Genomic DNA, 18246 nt, shown 5'->3' on the forward strand with positions numbered 1-18246 from the left:
TCTCTCTCTCTTCCCCCCCACTTGCTAGCATAGCAATCTTAATATAAAAACAATAACAAGGTGAGTTAGCCAAGACCGATAGTGCAGTTCATTTTGATGCACAGAAAAACACAAAGTTTTTTTTTTAAATGACACTGCTTCATTACAGAAAACCAGATTTTATTCTTGCATACGGGGGGAGGATCAGAAAATGGTGTAGGAGGAAGAGGAGGGAAAAAAGGGGCACTGTAAAGATTAAATGCATTTTGAACTACCACAAAAAGGGAGGCACACTGCTGAGAACAATAGCTTCTCAAACAAAATGACTGAATAGTGCTGCTATGGCCTGCCTACAATACACTGCAACCCTGATCACCATTGCTACGGTTCATACGTATGGCGCTTGCAGGGCTGCAGTTGCACCCTGGCAGTTACACAACTTGATAAATACAACGCTTTTTTAAGAAGGGATTCATTACAGAATGAGACACCTCTTCAAATTAACAAGCTTCACAATGCCTTGGGACCTACATACACTGCAAATGAGAACAGGGCTGTAATGTACCACTTTTCCACCACCACCAGCAGCTCGTGCCCAGAGCTCCTACATCCCTCAGTACCTTCAGGCTCTTGGGCTGCTGCCGGACCTCCATGACGTGCTTACGCCTCAGCTCCCGCTCCCGGCGTTTGTTGTATTCCAGCTGGTTGGTGAGCTCGGTCTGGTGCTGGAGTCGGATCAGCTCACAGCGCATCTTCTGGATGGTACTGAGATGGCGGAACTCCAGCTCCTGCATGGACTCGTGCTGACGCAGCAGCATGGCATGCTCCAGGTCCTTCTGTGTCTGCCTTTTGTTTAACTCCTAACAGAAGGACAGAGGGAATTATTAGATTCTTTGTACTTACTTGGATTTCCGTTCACAAAATGACATTTCACTTTGTTCACAAGGGCATTTCTCTCTTTCCAAGGCATTTGAGGACAGAGCACAGAGTTTCTACATCTTATCAGAAGCAGACAGCACCGCCACCGGTAATTTTTCCTTCCTCATTTCACTTTTCTTCTTCCTGTCCTAGATGCTCAACAGGATTCACAGTAAGCATTTTCTGGAAAGGACTGTAACTGTTGTGTCTGTTGACTTTTTGCATCTAACAGTTCTCCCACAATAGAGCACTAATCGGAACATTTGATTTCACATCATCCATCTGGGATTACCAGACAGCGCTGCAAAACATATCGAACCGTTATTTTACAAAAAAACTTTAGATGTGGCAATTAACACTCCAGTGAGACTGGAGCTGGATTGCAGGTGCTCCTGTGAGATCCATTTCACACAAGTGGTTCCAGGTCTCATCTCTGCCTATTCTCTTACCTCCCGAACCAGGTCCTGCTCCAGATTATGGCGGCCAAGGAGCATCCGTCTCTTAAAGCGGCGACACTCCAACTCCAAGTACTGCCTCTGACGCCTCAGTAAGTTGGCTTCTTCCTCTGCCTGGAAATGCTGGATGTTCTCCTTCTGCTTGGAGAGCCACTCCTGCTTCTCCTTCTTTGGAGTGCTCTGGTTTTCATTCAGCTCCTGATAATAGTAAGGTAATTATTAATTGTGGAGTAGTCACATTAAGATCCTTGGCCTTGAACAACTGGATGGACCTGCCTAATAAACTACATTTCAAAGCCATTTCACCTTGTCTTCTCATGGCCGGTACCATCCCAGCCTCTGCAAAATGCATCATATCGCATATCTAAGGGAACATCAGGAGACAATTCACAACGGAGCAACTTTAACTACAACTCCTTTTTGTGCATTAGCCATTTTAACTGGCCAAAATGCTGGTTTATGGACAGTTTCCACACATATATATTTGCTCAAAACGTAAAAATGACAGTGTGCCACTGAAAACAAAGACACTTGGAGGTACCGCCAAACTGCCTGACAAATGTTTTTATAGGCTCCCAAAGGACCGAGAGGAGAAGGAAAGCATTGTCATCCTGTTGTTCAAACAAAACTCCAGCCACATGATGCACATTAGAAAATTTTTGCGTCTTGCTTGATCACAACACATACACATTTTATAAGTAACGCATCAAGGCAGAGCAACTCGCTGAGATGCCCTGACTTACAAAAACAATATAAAGAAGTTCACAGGTGAAACTTAAGGCCATAGTTTGCACATTTGTACTAAATTCAATACATAGCTTGAAGCACCTTTGGCAAAAGACTCTGCTTGTCTGAATTGCCTGCTAGAGATGCCTATACAGTAACTAGACTTGTCGGGATAGATTTCAACTTCAGCATGAGACAGAACTCCTCTGTATTTCATCAGTGTTTCTTGGTGCTCTGTGATCTACTGCCCACTTAGAAAAAGATTCTATGTTATTATAAAAAGCCCACGCTACTATAGTTTTTGTTAGATCTTTCTTGGCTCTGCTGCTCTTCAGCCTTTTTTTCTCCTGGGAAATGTCTATGTTTGGGAATATTCCCCTTTGGAGCAAGTTCCAAAGCTGTGTCGCACAAGTTGATGACTGAGGGCTAAATGGTTCTTTCAAAAAAATTATTTATAGTGCTTATGGTTTCAGCCACTCCACAAAAAGAATCGGGAAGTTTGATTCTACAGTTTCTCTGCATTTCACAAAGGTCATGATTTTCACTACAATACAGTGATTATTAAACTGTTACACAGCTTTGTCCATTAAAATTAAATAGTGTTTTACAGATATTTCCCCTTAAAAAAAAAATCTGCAGGTCATATTTACTGCTCTGTTTTCTGGCTGCTGCTAAAGAAATATCATTTAAGTGATAAGAAACTTCACTAACGACTGCAGTGCAGGGTCAATATCTGCAGCAGCAAGGTATGAGAAAAATGCTCATGGCCTTTCTTAAACTACCTTTTTTCACTCCTTAGGATTGCCAAATTTGCATGTTTCTGGCTAAAAAATAATATTAACAATGGAGAGGTTTGTACTTTCACAAGATAAACATATAGGTGCCAATATATAAATAAACCCTCTTACTCTAAGGTCAAAGATATGAAACAAATACAGTATGTACAGGACTCTGCTCATGAAATGCAGAACTTGCTGCAATCCAGTGAAAGATCTCTTGCGCACAGCGGCATTTTTATGTCTGAGTGTTCACGGCCCTCGCACTGTATTGTACACAGTACTATATTCACATTTCTCATTACAGATGAGTTACCTCTTTCAGCTGCTCTTTACGGAGTTTATATTCTCTCTTTTGGGACTCCAGGAAACTGTTCAACTCTTTTTTCTGTTGGGCCTGAATATGCTGTTGAAACTTCTTTTCTTCATTGGCCATCACTTTAGCCTACAGCAAATCCAGCAGAAAATCAGTTTGAGTCCCGATGGATTATAGCTCGTGTTCCATTTCAGCCCCAAGACCCGGAAACTCATGGTACAGTCACGACGATACTCACCATGACTCTGAATAAACGTGAGTCTCAGGAGCTTGCCCTCACTCTCTTCTCATTCCACCCTCCCATCAATGCACCCAGCAGGAGTCCTTTTCCAGTGCCTCATTTCCTCAGCCCTATTGTTCAGCTAGTCTCGCCTAACGAAGTCAACGCCTTATGATAAACTATATCCTTAGCCTTCCACCGAGAGATCCAAGATGAACAAAGAAATCAATAATAATCGCTGTAGGCGGCACCACTTCATTATCAATTATTTAAAAGCATAAAAACCCCCATATCCATAAGTAACTAGACTGTGAACATTTAAGCGTAGCTGGCACGTTTCTCTGCAGGCTAATCTGCCTCCATAACACTTGATGGCAGTCAGTTATTGACAGCACATACATAGCAAAAAAAAAAAGGAAAACCCTTACAGTATTTTTTTCTGGGGTCAGTATGCTAACATTTAGTATAACGCACTGTGATGAAGGACATACCTTTCCTCTAGTTACATAAACCCCTTAGTGTAAGGAGGTGATGTATTAGCCTTTTTCTAATTAGCAATTTGCTTGGCTCCTGAAAACAGACATGTAAGAGACTACAATGTCATCTCTTCATCAGTGAGGGGAAGTGGACAATTCAATGTAATTAACAAATATAGACTGGTCTGCTAAACTGTAATCTCCTACCTCTTTTTCCATGGCTGCTTGGTGCTTTTTAATTAGCTTTTCCATTTCTGCAGCAAAATTGTTACGCTGTGTTTCAAGATCTTTGTCCAACCTGAGGCGATGCTCGTCCATCTCTGCCTTCAGTTTATTTTCTAATGCCATCAGTTGCTTCTGGTGTTGCCGTCTCATACGTTTATAGCCAGACATCTGCTCTCGGAGTTCAGAGTCTTGTTCATGTTCCTGCATTTGCCTTGTCACCTAGGAAGATAACCACATCGGGCCAAAGTAAGTTAATGCTTCTTAATCTGCTTTTCAGCAGTCTTCAAACCACAAAAGAAAACTATTCGGTAAAGAAATATGATTTTGTTGTAAAGAAAAGCACACACCCTAATGGCAGCAGAGCAGATTAAAAACTGAATTCTGCTGTAGGAGATAAGCTCACATGGGCTCCAGCAGAAAAACTGTGCAATTGTTACAAAGCTGGTACTAAATAATGTGTTTTTAGCCCACTGCAATAAGGGTGCATATACACATACACAAATATACATAAAATGCATACGAAAATAAAAGCCAGCTTATTATTATAAATGGTTTCCGATATTCTACTAGGCATATTGGTTTTGCAAATATCTAATATACACAAATTACATTTGCCCAGGTGTCACATTTAAGCTTTTATTAACTTACATTAAACTATCTCAGTCAACGAGGACAGCTCATATTCTGTTGAAATCCTAAAAGCTCTAAGTAGTTTCACAAAGCTATGTCCAAAGGCATCCCTTCCTATACAACTTCACCAAAATAAAAACCTTAACGTACCAGCGACGCTGTGCGTATAGTAGCAAAGTGCTCTCGGTTGCGATAATGAGACTTGTGGCGAGATACTTGGGGAGGAGATTGGGGTTCTGATGCCCTCGTTCGAGGATCTGATTCCTCTCTGTAGTTTTCTTCCTCCTTATCAGCAAATATTAACATGAGAGAATAAAGAGAATCTGTGTTACTAAAGATTTTTATTTTGGTCTAGTTCAAAAGACATTTAAAAGGAAGAAAAACCATTTTACATTCATCAGCCCTGAAAGATCCTCCTGCCAATAAGCTGGATGAAGGAATATACTGCAACAAGAGCCCTGATCTAGGATCTTCGCTTTTGGAAATTTCATTGTGCACTTTTATTACTAAAAGGAAAACTACTAATTAAATCTGAAAATGAGAAAAATAAATGGAAAACTGAAAACTGAGTTAAACAGTTTACTTCAACAAAACATAAAAGCTATAAAGTAGATTATATCAATTCTGAAAGACAAAACCCTGAAAGACAGAGGAAGATTTTCATTACACCCACCACAGAAATACCTCAAAGCAAATTTTAAATTTTGTCATGGTGTATTCCACATTCTTATTTTGAGTTTGTCATTCATCACAGAGCAATTAGTAGTTAGATATGATATACTAATTAACACCCCGAGGAAAATACCTGTGTCTTTGTTGCATATCTAGGCAAAGAACAAAACATTCTAACCACACCTATCATTAGGTAGGGAAACGTTACTGCTTTGAGAAAACCCCTCCACGGCAAGAGCAGCAGCGTTCAGAGGGACGCTCCCCAGTTTATCCTTCATCGTGTAGAGGTAAAGCAGGGGAAGCGGTTTCACAGCTTGCCATGGCCAGAGCACATTTCTTTTTCCATGCAACTTTGTTCATTAACCAAATAATTCGAATCAAGTGCTGGGAAACTAGGTGCTTTGGGAACAGTTCAGCCACTACTGTGGGTCCTGTATTTAAGAATTCACTACCTAGGAGGTAAAAAAGGGGAACTCTCACATACTTTTGTCCCATGAAGCACTGCTCTGCAAATTAAGGGCATCCACTAAATCTATCCACAACCTACCATTCTAACTCTTCAGGGTAAAGCAAACTGCTTTTGAAACAATTCGATTAGTAAAATAATTTTCAGTGAATCAACAGAAATGAATGATTTTTACAGCAACCCTCCAAAGTTTCCAGCGCACATTAATATATTTGGGGCACAACATTAGAACCTGCAGACAATGACTTAGGATAGGAAGAACTTGACTTTTTGTCATCGTGCCAACCAAATCCTCTCCTGTTTTACATCTTCAAAGTTATCCAGTAAAAATCCAAAGCTTACCGGCTTTAAATGAATGACAGAGCTATTTGACATCACGGTGTGGTCCCCCTCCATCATATCCAGCTCGCTCTTATCATCCGAGGCATCTGGAAGACTGTTAACACTACTGCTTTGGCTACTGGCACTGATAGACATACTAGGAATGGACTGATTACTCCCGACACTATTCACTGTTCCTGTCCTGCCAACACCGTGATCTTGTTCCTAGGAGAAAGGAATTATTAAGAAAACCCAAATCCATCACAGTCGTATCTATGGACATTACCAAATGAAATGTTCATTCCATTCCTTTCAAAAGGCATCTACCTGCCACGTCATGGCAGTTCCCACCCTCCAGGCATTGCCATGACACGCTTCTCTTGTTGGATGCTGGGGAGAGAAAGAATCAGCCTTGTCAAGATTAACTGGCTGATGCCAGATCCTTTTCAACAGTCAGCCTGTTAACAAGCTGAACTCTATCATGTATCAGCAACAGCGTGTCACCAGAAACTGTTCTGACACCAGCATCATCTAAGTGCTCAGCCGGGACCCTGCACCTCGCACAGTTCCTTTCTGTACACGAGAGAACTGCAGTTCAGAGAGTCTCAATTTCTGCATGGTGATTGCAGCATGCATTCCAAAAAAGACAAATTAATTTCTCTGATGATTTTTTTTTTTTTTAAAAAATCAAATACAAATTTCTATGTCTTGGACTCAGAACAGCATTCTCCAGCCAAAACTAGAAGGCTGTCAAGGGCCTTATACATACGGTCAAAACGGAGGTTAACTGCAGTTGCTGAAAGAGTCCTCATGAAGCCTTATAAACAGGCAAAGAAAGCTAGGATTTACAGAACTGGAAGCTAACTGTTCAAGCAAGAACACATGGCACAGCTTCTTGCCAGCACTCAGCATCTACCCTGTTTGTCCTTGTTTGTGCCTTGAGGTTAGCTTTATTCCAACCACAGAGAGGAAGACAGAGTTTACAGCCAGGTGTTTAAACAGCCTCCATTTGTTCTAGCGATATCAGAGTTGTGGTTATTTAAATGACAGCATCATTCTCTGGTTCAGTGATGAAACCCAAAGTTTCTCTCACCTCCTCCTCCTCCTGTGTTTCGACTGCAGGGCCATTATGCGCCTCCTGGAAGAGGAGCTTCTTCATTTTACGATACTGCAGGTTGTCCAGTTCTCTCACCGCATCCTTTGTTCTCTGAATCAAGTCTATTAACACTGTTTCGGGCCGCTCCCGAAGAACAAACATGTGCTGTAGAACACACAAATAGGTGAGTGACCTCTTATGCCTCCAGCACACATGCTTTCAGGATACAATTATGAGCTCTAGTTGGGTTTGTCAGCCCTCTTCCCTGCACAGGAGGAGAATACCTTCACAGCTTACGTCGGCACTATTTTTACACTTCATGATCCAGACAGATTTCAGAAAGATTGTTTTCTGATGGGAGACATCCACCAAAAAATAAACACATTAAAAAAACCTCCCAGAAATGGTAGTTCACATACCACGAAAACGGGCTCAGTTTAAACCTAGACTTCTTTGGTATTGGGGTATTTAGAGACATTATCTACTTGTGGTTTAGAGCAGGAGGAGCAACAAATAACATATAAATGCTAGAGGTGTTAGGCTGGTTAGTGCCTCTAACCAAATGCTAATTAACTCACCAGCTAACTCTCACTATAAAACCCTTTTCCTTGTTTAGAAAAGCTTGATAATCAAATATTTGGCATACAGCTCTGAGTCATAAAATAGGCTGTGAACCTTCAAGCCTGGTCCTAGAACAGTTAGCCATATTATGCTCTTTTTTTGGAGATATTCACTGCATTTCACTGCAAAGGTAGCTACATTTTGCCAATAGGTAAACCAGGTCCTGCCTATGTATGTCAGAACCAGCTTTTGCAGTCTCCAGATTAAATGTGCTGTGCAAGCATGAGTCATTATTAACACCACCGCTAGCTTCATTTTGTTCCTTTGGAGAACTGCATTGCCACTTCCAACATGTCACATTCCCTACCTGTCCCTCTAAAGTGGCATGCAGCTGTTTCAGACTATAGATATGGAAGGAATACATTCACAAATGTTTAATTCCCATCAATGTTCTCTTTAATTGCAGTATATTGCTCAAAATAAAACCAATTTGCAGAATTCTGAAACGGCAGGACTACACACCCACACCAAAACCTTTACTGGATAACTGCACCTACTTTCTGAATACGCAGTTTTTAAAGAGGTAAAAGTCCTCAGAACTATTTAAGTATAAACATGCAAAAAGGTGACAATAAAACCTTCATAAATAGCATCCATTTCCCTGCAATGCAAAATTTTGGAAAACTGCCGTTTCGCGGAAACATGCTGGGATAAAAAAAAAAACAAAAAAAAACAACAAAATAATCTCACAAGCACCTGGAAGAAAATGACAAGTTAACAAAATCTTGAATGCCACCTGATGCCACACAGGAAACCCATCAAAGCCACACTTATAATAAAGCAACTCTAACACCTAACTTCTATGCAAGCTACATTCCCTTAGGAATGCATCAGCTTTTTGCAACAATCTACCACATTGGCTTTGTTTCCAGACTACAGCAAGGAAAACCAAGTATCTGCAGCACACAGGAGCACAAATGAAGGGAAAAAAAAAACCAGAAAAAGTAAGAAATAAAGCAAGAGAAAACCTGCAGACAGCTGATGCTTATTCATATCAAGGAAAAGTATGGGGAAGAAAAACTGCTTTCCTCTGCCCCCTTTCCCCCAGGGATCTATTAGAAGAGCAGATTTCAGTTCTACGTGTAAAGCACATAGGTGATGGGAGAGGATAAAAAGCCTTTAGGGGTATATATAGCATAGAATAAAGAGGGAAGTAACGGAAGGTATTTGTTAACTAATGCATGGCAGCTCTGTCAGGATTAATTATGATCACTGGAAGGATAGACTGAGCTTAAGGAACGAACTCTTGACAAGTTGATGGTCATCCAGTGTCACTTTATAAGGTGTCCTTTTACGATGAGAACAAGGTTGGCTCCGAGAGTCACCTGTGGGACTGCCTGAGACACTGCAAAGGGGCAGTAAAGCTAGGACCGCCAGCTCCTTACACTCCACAGCAATCTCAGCTGAAAGGTGTTAGGGATAACGAGCTGAGAGAGCATCGTTAACTGTAACCTAGTACAGTAGGTGAGACAGAACACCATCGTAGGGCATGGCCTCTTTTTAATACCATGTGGAAAACAAAAAGGACAAGCAAGCCAACCTTCAGAAGCTCCTCTGATGTAGGCCTGTCTTGAGGAATTTTCTGGAGGCAAGAATCTACGAAGTTTCGAAAATAATCAGACCTGTGGCAAGGACAGGAAAAAAAAAAATCCATCTGAGTTAACGACCCAGTTTAATTCATTAAGGAATCAAGATACTCGCATCTGGGCGCTTCTAGCAGAAAGATCGGGGAGAAACCACACATACCCAGTAGTTCATACTACAGCCTCTGACATCCCTAGTCAAGCCAAAGCCCACCGCTATTAGTAGACAGATCCCTTTAACCTCAGCTTCCAGACAAAATGTTTCAGCTCAAGAACGCAAAAATATGGGCCAATTCAAGAGGAAGGAAAGTTCCATACAAATGCAGACACCCATATATCTCAGTGTGAGCATCAACCCTGTCAAATTCTATATTGCACAAATTCTTCAAGGTTTAATCAGAGTCCCTGCCCTGTCCCACCTCTGTGCGCAGGTGTTTCATCCGCAAACTGTATTAACACACAATTCCTAAAATGCCTTTGGCCCCTCAGACACAGCTTGTACACTATTGTGTCATCTGTCACAAGTAAGACTTAAGGTCCTGATTTGTTTAGTAATTTCTCTCCTTCTGTCAGCTAAAATTCTGTATTTTGCCCTTTCTTTCTCTGAACACAGGTTTTCAGAAGGGCAGGATTATACCCTGAAAACAGCGGCACATCAGTTGTACAGGTTTTATTTCTTTCCTCCCTCACTGCTTCCCCCTCTCGTCATGTAATGGGGGGTTTTGCTACTGCAATTTTCCAGTAAATTAAATTATTGCATTTTTTGGTCAGAAAAATGCATAAAATGAGTTGAAGGTGTTGTTAAGCATCAGGGTGTGAAACAGCCTAACCAGAAAATCTCAGAAGTAGAAAAACATTTCTAAAAATGAGGTACAATGTATTATGTTAGCAGCCTAGGACTGTGGCTCAGAAAAAACATAATTAGGAAGTTTTTAACTTTTGAAATTACTCTGTTTACTGTTTCAAAAGACAGTTGTTGAGGCTGGGAGGCACAAAACGTTACTACTGTGCTTTATTCTTCTGAAGTTTATGCAACAGACACTTGCCACACACAAGCAGTTTCTTCATCTTGCAAAGCAATACTTCAACAAAACAAGATTTAGGAATTGATAGTGTGGTTTGTGACTAAAAAACACTAAAAACCACATTTTTGGCTAGCCTGGGAGCTTCAAAAGTTTACTGACCCAGGAACCGAATTTTTTACAGGATCTTATGTTCTGCCAGCAGCATGTCCTGTTTCTACTACATTCTAGAGTCTACAATGTATATTTAGCAATTGGTCAATTTTGTACATAAAATGTATAGTGAACCTAGTAAGAACCTTCCAGCTCACATCCTCCCAACAGGAATCCAGCCATTTCAAGAACTCAGCATGACAAAGCACTCCATTTACAGCAGTCCCCTACAACATTCCTCCCTCAGTAATACTCACCATTCATTAGACTGTAGTGTAGGGGATTCATTCTGCGCTATGTGATATAAGGCACTCATTGCGTTCATATTAAACAAAGGAGGCTTCCTTTCCGCTACACACAAAAGAAAATAATTTTTATATAGGGAGATAGTCTCATGTTTTTCCTCTTTTTTAGTTTACATCTCTTTAAAAAGAAAACCACATCAGCAGAATCACTATTGCCTGAACACAGAACCCCAAACCAACCCTACCCTGCAATCAGACAGATATGCTGGCATACATCCTATACCATTGCAGAAGATGAAAGCACTTTGAAGATCAAATGCCTTGTCCTCTCAAGCTTTTAAATTACGCGGCTTATCATAGTTGAGCTCTCTGACTCATTTTAATGTAGTAAAGTAGGAGTAAGTTAACAGTAAGCTCTATACTTGGTGTTTAGCCACTAAGCATTCCTGGTTTCATACCCCCTCTCTTTTTTATTTTTTTAAACTACAGTTGCTAAAAAGCTAACAAATATTTAATTCTAGCAGGACAGCAGTGATGAAGAAAAACCTGGTTACAAGAACCATCAAATCATGCTTAACTGACTAAGCACATGGGCAGGAAGTCAGTAACAGGCCAACTCTTTATACTATTTTGAGAGTTGCATTCTCTTTGGCTCTCCTCTCTCTTTCAAGCTTGTGTTACTCTTATAGACTGACACAGCATGAAAGCTTAATGAGGAAGGAGATGATCTCACTGTAACAACAAAATTGAAGCTTCATCAGAATGTTTATGGGGTAAACCTTTAAAGCTCAGCCTTGCCATAAGCATTCCAGAGAAGCTGGTCAGGCCACGAGGACGTTCCTACAGTAGTGAAAATGCAACAGAAAAAAAAAAACAAACACTTTCCTTCCTGAAAAAAAACAAACAGAGAAAAATAATGCTAGTTTTCTTATTCTGCTTTTCAATTTTGAGTTGAATTGTAGCAGTAAGCTATGTATCAGAAATCACCCATCGCTATCACAGGATGGACTAAGCCCTACAAATTCCTCAGAATGGGTAAATTGAGAAGATAAGCCTTTCCTCAAATGTAGCACTTTGCCTACTCTAATCTGTCAGATAACTGGTTGCTGCTATCAAGAATCAGACTGATTATCCATTAAACTATTTTAACTGACCCCTTAAACTATTTTAACTGACTGTTCTTCCTAGCTTTTTTTCCTCTTAATTCACCTGAATAAAATAGAAATCTTCAGGAAACACTGAAACTGAGCCCTCAATGATGCCATTTCTAAGACTAAGTGATAATCTGAGAAGACTACTAGCCATCTCATTTTTCTGCTTTCTTCCCATGCTTATTCAAACCAACACAAATGAGATAACCACTCCGACCCAGCCTACAACGCTGTACCGTCCTGACCTAGTCTCACCTCCCACCACGCTAGAAGCCATAGACGAAGCCTAACGCTTCACATTGCAAAAACGCAGCGTGCAGGAAGGCAGCCGGGGGTGTGGTGGCCATGAGCTCACTGCATTCCTGGAGCGCTGCAGCCAGTCAAGGCTCCTTACTCCGCTCGGAGCAGGATTCTGTCATGACAGCCACACCCCTTCAACTGGCTTTATATTGGCAACCCAAAAAAAAAAAAAAAAAAAAAGTATCTCTGCTCTGAAGAAAGACTCTATTCCACGTCCGGGAAGAAAATGAAGTTGACAGTTTGGAATGCCAGACTGCATTTTTAGCTAAACTGTGCAGTTCACATGGATTAGTGTGTTCCTGAGTGCTCTCGCTGCCCGGCTGGGCTGCTCCTCCGCCGAGGTCGGTTTGGAGTAGGAGCAATGAGATCTGACAAGGATGGTAGGACAGCCTCAGGTGCAACGAGCAGCACTGAACCTCACCATCCCCAGAAAAACTTACAGCTAAGTGCTTCTAGAGAGCTGGATCCTGACTAAAATCTGAGTAGTGCTGTGCATGATGTTGTGCTTCAATGAGTGTACTTCTGTTCCAAGAAAATATTACATGTTAAATTAAAATAGAATGCCATACTAACACAGTCCTTCTAAACTGACATTCTGCTTTAAGGAGTCTTTTCTAATGGCAATGCTGTCATTTCTTTTGGGTTTGATTTATAGGTTACCACTTCAAAACTGGATTATTCTGTACCTTTTTCTTTTAAAAAAAGAAGGTATTTTCCAGCCAAATCCATTCACAAGTGATAACATACACCGAATATAGCTTTGAGACTGTCCACTTATCCAAAACTTCATTACTGAAGGACTTGTTAATGTACCTTAAATTTTCATGCAAAAAATATCAACTTATATTATTAAATATATTTTCACACTGGTACTTTTAATAGTTCATTTCTAAAGCTTCAGTAAATAACTTCTGAAAAGAAAAACAGTTTAACTGCTTCTCCCACAGAACATGAACACTTTTAGTGATATAGCTTGGCTATTTTCTTTGTCTATATAACTCTTTTTCTTCGGGTAGTGAAAACATCAGTTCAATAAACATCAAATTGGAGACTTGGTCTTGAATTCTAGAGAGGACACTTAGCTCTCTTCTCTAAAGCTCAAGTCCCAGAGAAACCAGGACAAGGAAGGAAGGATAGATCTTCTGCACTGTGATTCAGCTGAGTACGTTCTAGGTATTAAATAAATACATTTTATAATTTTTCCAAGAAAGTAACTTACCTAACTCAATACAGGTAATTCCAAGAGACCAAACATCTACTTTGCCATCATACTGCCCTTCATCCATGGCTAAAATCACTTCTGGGGCCATCCTAAAATAGGAAATTGGTGCTCATAAAATTCTGGCCAACGGAACACATTATCATCATCAGTATTTCAATGAAACAGGCTATTTCACCGATTTCAGCTACTATAAACAAATCGTTTCCCAAGGTATCAGGCATGAACATGGGATACTGGGAACAAAGACCAGGCACCCACACTAGTATGAGCCTGTAGAGAGGCTGCACGACGTTCTCCTGTGCTTTGCCCAGCTCTCCATTTACGAGTATCACCACCTTCTCGCCCTCCCACATTTCCAATAGTTCAGCTGGCTGGCCAGCTCTGGTGAAATAACTATAGCATGCAGTTGTGTAAACACCACAGATTAGGTGTAAGAGATCAAAAGCATACAAGGGATCTGCAAAGGGTTTTGTTCAATGAACCTGGCCTTTCCTATGAAAGAAAAAACACTTCAGTTATTTCAACAACCAGACGCAGTGAGAACATACGCATTGTTAAAACCACTGGGGGGAGGGATTAAAATGTATTACAGATGATTCAATCCCACCTCTACCACTTAAAGTCAGCATTAAGTAGAACAACAAAGTATTTTTATTACTGTTTGCGAACTACAAACAATAAGGATTCACAATTTCTTGAAGTCAGAGTCTACTTACTATTTAATCTTTTTTTTTTTTTCTTTCCAAAGTACGTGTTATCACTACCACAACCAGAAGATTCCAAAGCTAGCTCCAATAAAGCCCAAGTATGTTAAATATCCAATAAACGATCCTTTTACTTCACAAAGTCAGAAATGCATAAAACTCTTGGCTTACCAATATGGCGTCCCCACAAATGAGTTGGCAGGAGATGCTATGGAAGCAGACCCAAAGTCAGCAAGTTTCACCTGTCCTGGCTCTGTCAGCAGGATGTTTCCTGCCTTGATATCTCTGGTTACAGAATACAAGTGTCAGTATCATTCCTCTCCAAACAAGAAAACCTTCTATAGGACAGACTACAAAATACACCAGTATTCACATGTTCAAGCTGCAGAATACCCACATTTCCTCCAAATACAAAAATCTTTAACCTTTAGGTTAATTGCTTAACATGGCACTTCAACTTGGAATCTAGTTTGTCTTAAAAATCAACTTAAAATGGCACACCTGGATAAGCTTCATACATAGTTCAGTAAAACCTTCTCAACCAACTATGTACTTTGTAAATGTTTTTCAGAAAGTCCTAATAATGTAACTATTCAAATCCTTCATCCTACTAAAATGCAGCAGGTACTTTAAACACAAAGAACATTTGCATCCTGTACTTACTGTGTGCTTCTCAACACGTGTGTTCATGTCAAACTAATTTTTTGAGTATTAGTGCTCTTCCCTCCCCAGTAATCTTTGCCTTGCAGTTACTACAAACTATTTAGGTGAACACAGCCTGCCTTGCTATTCACTCCTTCAGGGAACAATCAGCATTGTATCAAGTATTGAAAAGCTTAGCAGATTTAAAGCAATTCTGCAGAAATGATGAACACCAGCTGTAAAAGATAGTGCATGTGGAGATACATAGTTTGCTAGTATTTGACTACTATAAATCACTAGTTTGGGACCGTATGGGCACTGCGAAAAGAAAATCTCTGCTTACAAATACTAAACTTGGGATGAAGGGGATACAGTTGACAAAATAAATTACCTGTAAGTGTGTGAGACAGCAAAAGTATAACCACTTACCTATGGATCATATTGTGAGAATGCAAGTATGCTAATCCCTGGAGAGCACCATGGGTAATTGCTGCTATTTCCACTTCTTGCAATGGCTTTTTATGAACTTAAGGAAAGAATTTATTTGAAATTCAATATTAAAAACAATGCAGTTTGCACCATGCGAGTACTGTTAACAATGTAAACAGAGAGAAAATACTAAAAGCTCATTCTTACTAGGTTCAGTATGAGAAGCAAATGTAAAAATAGTTCACAGCATACATTCTGTCATGAGATGTAATCTTCTAACTGTAAACCAGCAGCTATTTGCTATCAAAAAGAGACTACTTTGCAACCATAAACTACATTCCTGTCAGTTCTGTGACCATTCTCCCAAACACCTATTTGAGACTCAATATTCCAATTTTCCATTACTGAAGCTAAATCCCAAAGGCTAGAACTTTACAATTCACACATGAATAAACTGTAGCAATACAGATGACTCTCCGGCAGCTTAGCCCTTTGTCCTGAAATGCTTCTGGCAAGGAAAGGAGTTGAACAACTTACTGGCCACACATATATCTTCAAGAAAGTTCACTTCAAGAAGCCTGATAGAAAAATGACCATTTAACAGAAGATCTCATCAAGCAAAACCCTAATACTGCTGCAGTGCTATTTTAGTCAATAGGCCTACAGATGTTAGTAAGCATTAGGATCAACAGCAAGGGTTTTCAGAAATTGATCTTGAACTGTCATGACAGGAGAACCTAAAACTCAGAAAATAAATAGCTGACTCACAACTTTAAAATAATACAAACCAAGGAGAAACCAGGCACCTAGGAAAGCCAATATTCTACAGCAAAAACATTACAGCCATGCAAGAATTTGAAAAACCGCACCTGTTCACACACACTCTGCTCCCAAATAAAACTATATACTCAAGAACAATTCTGTGATGCTGTAACCTCCTACTTCAGTACTATACTCTGACTTTCAATCAAATAAACGTGCGTGACATACCTTCTAGTAAGTCTGATGCTGATCCTAAACAATATTCCATAACAAGCTGTATGGGAAGAAATCAAAATAGTTGTTAGAAAAATCTCTATTAGTAAATTAATGTTTTCTAGATTTCTATGGAGAAATCTTGAAATAATCACTGGTGCACACAATGCAGACTGCTGTAACAAAACAAGTATTGCTTGTAACATAAGCCCCATCCTAGCACTGCCACACTGACCCCTCCCACAAGGATAGCTCTAACTGGAATTAGCATAGTCTTCCTGCATAAGATATCAAGCAATAAAACCTATGAGGAATGCAAAAGCATATTTATGACCAGTTATGTGTTGTATTACATATCTTATTTTATATGCACGTACTTAACAGGAATGTTAAATTGCACTTAACAAGCTTATCAGAGTATTAAAGGGCTACTTAGGGATTTACTTAAGATTTTGTCCCAGCCAGATTTCAAAAAAAGAAACTAAAACATTGTCTTACAGATTTATTGAAGCTAATACATGAACAGTACTCACAATTTCAACTATTAGTTCAACAGTACAATTTCTTTAGTGTATTGTACTACAAAAACTTTGTCAGTGAGAGGTGTACATCACACTTTTTGTTTGACAAAATGCTTCCTCTTCATAGCCAATCGCATCTATTCCTGCGCACACATTTTTATGCACACAAACTCAAATAACCCAAATTTAGTTGGCGGGGGGGGGGTGTGTGTGTTGGTTTTCTTTTTTCTTTGTTTAAATCAAATGTAAGAAATTAACTAGGAGTTGACAGCCAGAGATAAAACCAGCTAGTTGGTTTTGTCACCTGGACACACACAGAAAAATGACAACAGAAGTAAACAATATACAACAGAAGAATTTAGTTAAAGAATAGAAATACTAATGACTCAAAATATACTTTAATTACAATTATCAGTAGGATAATTCTAACCTATTCCATTAAAGTACAACTGAACACTTATTTCTGGAACATATTCGGTCAACCTGTAAAGTAATGAACCATTAATACTCAGTGGCATACCAAATACATTGTTAAATGACCTGCAAGTATCTAATAAAGTTCCCATACTTGCCTCCCAGGCAGTACAAGTGAAATTCTCACCTTTCCTTACAGCAAGAAAAGCGATGGATAAATTTGTTGCCCCGCTCTCCCCTGGCTCCATTATTATTTATTTCAAATACTCAGTCCATCAAGCTAAATACACTAGAACAACAGCACAAGTGAAAGGGAAAATTTCCCTAAATCTTGTTTCCAAAAACTACATTCCGTTCTGCTGAGCATCTGTAAGGTCCTCAGTTATTCTCATCTGAGTCTGTGCAATGCAAGTGTTCAGGTGTCTCTTGAAAGTCAGCTGGAGATATTTTAAAGTGCCCGTAACCAAGGCAAGAGAAGTGCAGAGTGCAGCAGATGCTTACCCATGCTGTATGCTCCCGCAAATAGCAGCCTTTGTATTCTATACTGTTAGGGTGTTTTATTCTTTGGAGGAACTTGACTTCCTTAATAATATCCTGCCATTTCTGTAGAAAATAAAAGGGAAAGACTTTATAAAACTGTTACTACTTTTTTTTTGGTTGTTGTTAAGTTAGCATGTAATTTAATTATTTTAAGAGGCAAAATCATCTCAAGGTTCCAAATCGAAATAATTTACATCAACACCATGATGCTCACTGCTTAACTCCTCAACAGATCTACAAAATAACTTGTTGATTGATTAGGCTGTATGTAAGGATCTCTCATCAATGTAATACTTTATATTTATATGTGTGCATAGAATATACTGATAAACACTTAACATCTGAGTAAGTCCTCAAAAAAGAAGCAACCCTTTTTTGAGGGTTATAATTTCTGTTGTCATATCAAACATACATCCGAACCTGAAAGAGATGTGGACGACAAGTGTCC

General features: G+C 39.7%; 1 protein-coding gene across 3 annotated transcripts in view; it reads right to left on the bottom strand.

Annotated features, from left to right (window-relative positions):
• The window catches only part of TAOK1 (TAO kinase 1), a 34415-nt gene that overhangs the window by 9065 nt on the left and 7104 nt on the right, over positions 1-18246 (bottom strand). Inside the window, exons 3-16 of one of the 3 annotated variants that reach the window (XM_009699628.1) lie at positions 17760-17861; positions 16339-16384; positions 15349-15445; positions 14449-14562; positions 13571-13662; positions 10913-11006; positions 9438-9519; positions 7274-7441; positions 6202-6405; positions 4872-5006; positions 4074-4310; positions 3171-3299; positions 1347-1550; positions 600-839 (exon numbers count right to left, since the gene is read on the bottom strand). In XM_009699628.1, the coding sequence (XP_009697930.1) occupies positions 600-839; positions 1347-1550; positions 3171-3299; positions 4074-4310; positions 4872-5006; positions 6202-6405; positions 7274-7441; positions 9438-9519; positions 10913-11006; positions 13571-13662; positions 14449-14562; positions 15349-15445; positions 16339-16384; positions 17760-17861 (1944 nt within the window). The remainder of the gene's footprint in view (positions 1-599; positions 840-1346; positions 1551-3170; positions 3300-4073; positions 4311-4871; positions 5007-6201; positions 6406-7273; positions 7442-9437; positions 9520-10912; positions 11007-13570; positions 13663-14448; positions 14563-15348; positions 15446-16338; positions 16385-17759; positions 17862-18246) is intronic. The other 2 variants (XM_009699629.1, XM_009699630.1) reach the window with 2 other exon arrangements.

Source organism: Cariama cristata, unplaced genomic scaffold (genome assembly GCF_000690535.1).
Source record: "Cariama cristata isolate BGI_N322 unplaced genomic scaffold, ASM69053v1 scaffold20564, whole genome shotgun sequence".
Taxonomy (NCBI): Eukaryota; Metazoa; Chordata; class Aves; order Cariamiformes; family Cariamidae; genus Cariama; species Cariama cristata.